The sequence below is a fragment of the Salvia miltiorrhiza genome, chromosome 6 (assembly GCF_028751815.1).
Source record: "Salvia miltiorrhiza cultivar Shanhuang (shh) chromosome 6, IMPLAD_Smil_shh, whole genome shotgun sequence".
Lineage (NCBI taxonomy): Eukaryota > Viridiplantae > Streptophyta > Magnoliopsida > Lamiales > Lamiaceae > Salvia > Salvia miltiorrhiza.
This window is the reverse complement of record NC_080392.1, coordinates 30,946,172-30,951,722: the sequence shown is the minus strand read 5'-3', so window position 1 is coordinate 30,951,722 and position 5,551 is coordinate 30,946,172. Positions and strand designations below refer to the sequence as shown.

At 40.0% G+C, this 5,551-nt stretch overlaps 1 protein-coding gene across 1 annotated transcript; it reads right to left on the bottom strand.

The window, feature by feature from the left end:
- Positions 1-2,296: 2,296 nt before the first annotated feature.
- On the bottom strand, positions 2,297-2,773 carry LOC130990757 (uncharacterized). Its single transcript, XM_057914986.1, has one exon. It carries the CDS (start codon positions 2,771-2,773, stop codon positions 2,297-2,299), a length of 477 nt encoding a protein of 158 aa, XP_057770969.1.
- Positions 2,774-5,551: the final 2,778 nt, after the last annotated feature.

Here is a 5,551-nt window from a genome sequence, read left to right as displayed (position 1 = left end):
CGAACATTCATATTTCAGTTTTATAGCTTTAGAGTATTTTAGCTTTCTAGTTTTCAAGGCTTGGATCAAGATTGAAGATTCAGGCCGCTACAATCGTTTTCATTCGGTTTTTATACAATTTGTTTTTACAATTGCGTTATTTTTAATTATGTTTATGTTTGATTTTATTATGTCTGGCTAGTTCTTTTATTCTGAACCTAGGGTTTGTATATAGCTGATTGATTATGTGTTTTTGATTTATTGATATCAATTTGCCTTCCAACTTATGATTCATGATTCCTGGTGCTTATTTTCTTGTGAATTATCTGATCAATGATTTACATGTTTAGCTGTTCAGTTTGAGTTTTGAATGTGATAATTGTTCAGCCGATTCAGGAATGCATGATATAGTGTTAGCCTTGAGTCTTGAATGCGATAGGTGAAGCTATAGGAAGCTATTCTTTATGTGCTATTTGGAGTTAATTTATTCCTTGGAGTCTTGAGTGCGAAAAGGGGTTAATTAATCTACGTTCATAGGTGTTCGTTAGAGAAGCTTGTGAATAATATAGCGATCTTTCATCAGGGTTGGATTAAAATTGGTAATTGAATCAATAGGTTGAATGCATGTAGTTGATTAGTGAAAGTACATCCCTAGGGTCAGAGTTTTCCTTACATTTGAGTTAGTTATCGTTATATGCTCTTTAGTTTTTATTTGATTAATTTTAGTTCGTAAATCACCTTCATTATTGTTTTGCCTGTTTACTGTTAGAGTCTGTTTAGGAAATAGATATAGTAATTTCGTTTTACAGTCTATGTGGATACGATACTCGATTGCTACGTTTGTGCTACAATTGCATCGTGTTAGTTGCGGTATTTTGTTGCTATAAAAATAGTGATCAGACACATACTCATCACTAACCACAGACTTGTCTGTTTCAAATCCTAACCACACATTCAATTCATTCACAGACATATGATGCCAATCCTTATTCAGTAAAAATGAAATAGCTTGAGGATGATCTAGAGGCAAATGCGAACTAAACTGGAATGAAGATATAAAATCTAGCACCAAACGGAAATAAAGAGGCTCATCAAAAGTCAAGAATTGTGGCCACCCAATACTTTCGAAATGCCTTTTAATTTCATCATTTACCCCTAAAACTTGCAGATTATCCCAATCAAACAAACGAGGAGCACTCAGAGGGCGTTTGATATTACATTCATACTTGGCGCCAACTTTGTTGACGGTGAAACGGCTGTGAGGGACAGCTGGTTTTCGGCGATTAGGCTTCTGGCGCGGCTTCGTCTCGGCTTGCTCTTCCTCTTCCTGCTCGTACTCTTCGTCTTGTTCCGCTTGTTCATCCTCAGTTTCCTGCGTTGCTTGCTCGTATTCAAAATCAGAGGTAGATGCAATTTCAGGCACGCAGGTATCGATCGTGATACGTCGGGCATGCTGGCGGTTGCTACGCCTCAAAGGGGTGGAGGTCGTAGCTCCTGCATTCGCCTCACTAGAAATGGAAATCTTAGCTTTCCCAATGGTAGGTTTGTGTAGCTTCTTTAGCTTAGAAATAGCTACCTTACGACGTATCTTCCTTGTGGTAGACGGTGATGGAGAAACCGGGACGTCGGAGATGGTGGCTGAGGCTGAGGGCTCGGCAGATGGTACAGTCTCACACGTCGGTGGCGGTGAGAACACAATGATGGCTAAAGCGTCGGCCGGAGGAGACTCAGTGGTGGAAATGAGGGTTCCGGTGGCTGGAAGGGCAGGACTCGCGCCGGAAGATGGCGCGCCCTCGGTATGTTGGACGGGAGAGAGAGATGGCGAGCTGGGCTTGCGGGATGGCAGTCGCTTCTTCCTCTTAGGAGCCATGGTGATTGGAACTACAGAGATGGGCGGTGGTGGTTGGATAGGGAACTGGAGCGTGGAGGTGTTGGGTGTGGCCGGAACAGGGCAATCGGAATGGCAGCAGACGTGAATAGGGGGCAGCGGCGAAAATGGCGGTAGTTTGGGGGGAACTTTGGTTGGGAAATTTTTGACTTTGTTCAAAATAAACCCTAACTCCAGAATTTTCAATAGAGTCCCCAATCTTTCAAAATTTGAAAAACAGCCCCCAATTCTTCAGATCCTGAAAAAAGTCCCTAAACCTGCGAAAAATAGCCAAAAACACCCAATTCAGCCTTATTTTTTATTTTATATTTTTATAAAAGAGAAAAACAAAAATAAACAAAAAAAAACAAGAGAAAAAAGATCGGGCTGCCTCCCGATGAGAGCCTTTATTTAACGTCCTTGGCTGGACAGAAAAGAAATTCAAAATCCTTAGACGATGGTTGGAGACGTCATGCTGAGCGCATTGAACGACTCCATCTCGACTCCAGCATAATATGGCTTGAGTACTTGTCCATTAACCTTAAAACACTTTTGTGTTTCGAGGCTTCGGATTTCCACAGCTCCATGAGGACTCACACTAACAACTTCAAACGGGCCCAACCAACGAGATTTCAATTTTCCTGGCATAATCCTTAAACGTGCATTAAACAAGAGAACCTTCTGCCCAACTTCAAAGGATTTTCTTCGAATGTTTTTGTCATGTAAAAATTTGGTTCTTTCCTTGTAACGACTTGCATGATCATACGCCTCTAATCGAATCTCCTCTAATTCTTGCAGTTGAAATTTCCGCTCTTTACCAACGACTTTCTCATCTAAACAGAATTTCTTCACGGCCCAAAAAGCTTTATGCTCCATCTCAACAGGTAGATGACATTGCTTCCCAAAAATCAACCGGTACAGAGACATACCAATCGGTGACTTGAATGCAGTGCGGTATGCCCATACCGCATCATCCAATCTCAAACTCCAATCCTTTCATCTCGGGTTGACTGTTTTCTCAATGATGCTCTTGATTTCTCGATTAGAAACTTCACCCTGACCGTTGGATTGTGGATGATATGCCGTGGCAACTCGATGGTGGACTTCATATTTCTTGAAAAGTGAGGTTGCAAAAGTGAGTTCCTTGATCGCTAATGATGGCACGTGGCACTCCAAATCTGTTAAAAATATTAGCCTTAAGGAACCCTGCAACAACTTTAGAGTCATTAGTGCGGGTGGCCTTCACTTCCACCCACTTCGAAACATAATCAACAGCCAAAAGAATGTAAGAATTTCCAAAAGAACTAGGAAACGGCCCCATAAAACCCATTTCGCAAACGTCAAAGATTTCACAAACCAAAATAGGGACTTGAGGCATTTCATTGTGAGAAGAAATATTACCTGTTCTTGTCACAATTTTTGCAGAAATTGTAAGAATCCTTAAAAATAGTTTCCCAATAAAAACCACAATCAAGAATCTTACGTGCCGTTCTTTTGGGACCAAAGTGAGCTCCACAAGCATGAGCATGGCAAAAACTCAAAATGGAATGAATCTCCCCATCAGGGATACAACGTTGTCATATCCCGGCTTTTAATCACTGATTAAAGGCTTAATTATTAATAATTAGGGTTCACCAACCATTAATAAAATTCGGTTTTATTTTCTGATGTGCTTGATTTTATTTATTTAAATCCATTTGAGATTTAAAGAAATTTATGCATAAGTTTTTAATTCGTGAGTTGAGTGTATTTATATGAACCGCATGGATTTTAAATTATGCATGAAGTCACGAGATTCCCTTTAAATGAGATATTATTATTATTATTTTTATTATTATTATTAATCAAGGGATTTTATTTTAATGATTTTAGTAAAGATCATTTTATTTATGTATTTAAGTCACAAGTTAATTTAAATTTGAGGGTACACCTTGTCCACAAAATTAGTGGATCTTATCTCATTTATCACTTGTATTATTTAATTAAGTTTGACTAAATATCTCCTAATCCTCATCCACACATTCTCTTTTCTCTCTCTTATCCACTTGCAAGCATTTAGCTTCCTTGATAAGCTAATCTCTCTCTCCTAAACTTCATTTTCCTAATTTCCTTTCTCCACTTCACTCTCGGCTGGAAAGAAAAAAAAAGAAAGAAACTTCAAGTTAGCTTCCAAGTTCGGCAGTTCCAGATCCCAATCAAACCCAAGTCTCGACTGCTCCCAAGCCTCCGAATCAGATTCCTGCGAATACCAAATACCACCAAGATCAAGGTTACTCCAAGTCCTCCCCATTTCCTTTTGTTATTTTCAATCGAGCATCAAAGAACAACAAATACACACGCACACCTATTTACTATATTTTCTGTATTACAAGTACATGATTTGATTTTTGTAAGAGAATAAATAGAAATATTGAAAGAACAGATTTTTACAAACCTTAGCTGCTCTATGTGTGAATTTCTGGAATTCTGGATCATTTGCGTCTCTATTGTGTGTGTTGTCCGCTTTTTGAGAGAAGGGTATGAGCAGCCGGCAGCTGCTCACGGTCGGCGACGGCACGGCAACAGCCTCCGCCCTTTTCCTTTTTCTGTCAATAACGAGTGAGAGGGAGAGATGTTTAGGGCTTCAGCGTAAAAAAAAAAAAGAAGGGGACACAGGGGAGGGAAAGAGAGAAAAGAAGAGCAGCGCTGGGCTGGGAAGAGCAGAGCAGAGTAGAGGAGATGGCAGAGCAGAGCAGAGAGCGAGATGGAAGAGCAAAGCAGAGAGCGAGAGAGCAGAGCAGAGCAGAGAGCTTGATGGAAGAGCAGAGCAGAGAGCGAGATGGCAGAGCAGAGCAGAGAGCGAGAGACCAGAGCAGAGAGCGCGAGAGAGCAGAGAGAGCCGAGAGAGAGAGAGGGAGGGTTCTTGTGTGTGTGTGTTTTAAATTAAAAAGAAGGATTTTGGGCCTTGCCTTGATTAAGTTGGGCCAAAGATGGGCTGCCATTTAAAAAAAAATGGAAAGTGGGTTGTTTTTAATTATGTTTTAAACCTTATTAGTTATGTGATTAGTCATGAAGTAATGATTAGTTTTGACCGTCTTTAATGGAACGCATTATGGATGCTAGAACCCTAAAACATTAAAAGATACCCTAGGCTCGTAAAATTTAGACTTTGTCTTATGACAATTTCTTCACGCACTTATCGACTCTTCATTAATGAAGGTCCAGGCGACTGAAACGAAGCTGAAAAAGAAGTGACTCCACGACAGCAATAAGAACGTTTAAGGTGGGCATTACTTTTATTATACGTATATAGAGATCCCCTATGTGTCGTAGGCCTTTTATACGAATATATGCATGAGATGATTTAACTGTTAATTTTTTATATTATGCTCAAATGATAAATGGCTCTTATGAAATGAAAATGAAATGTCTTATGAAATGATATGAAATGTTTATGAAATGATTGTCTGCCAAAAATGTTTATATTTTACGTATGTATCCTATCTGTGTTGGTTCGCCAACTTTAAAGGAAATCTAATTGGGACCCTATGCTAGACGAAGGTATGCTAGTACGGGTTAACGTGTACACTTATGGAGACCGCGAGTCGCTTGCGACCGGTCTTGGCGTCCATGGGAGGAGGCCTCTTTCCGGCGCATGACAGAAAGGACAGATATGGAACATATGAAAGGAAAATGTGGCTGGCCAGTCGACTTTATGAAAATGAA

Coding starts and splice junctions, on each gene's coding strand:
- LOC130990757 (XM_057914986.1), bottom strand. CDS start 2,773: ATGTCTCTGTACCGGTTGATTTTTGGGAAGCAATGTCATCTACCTGTT.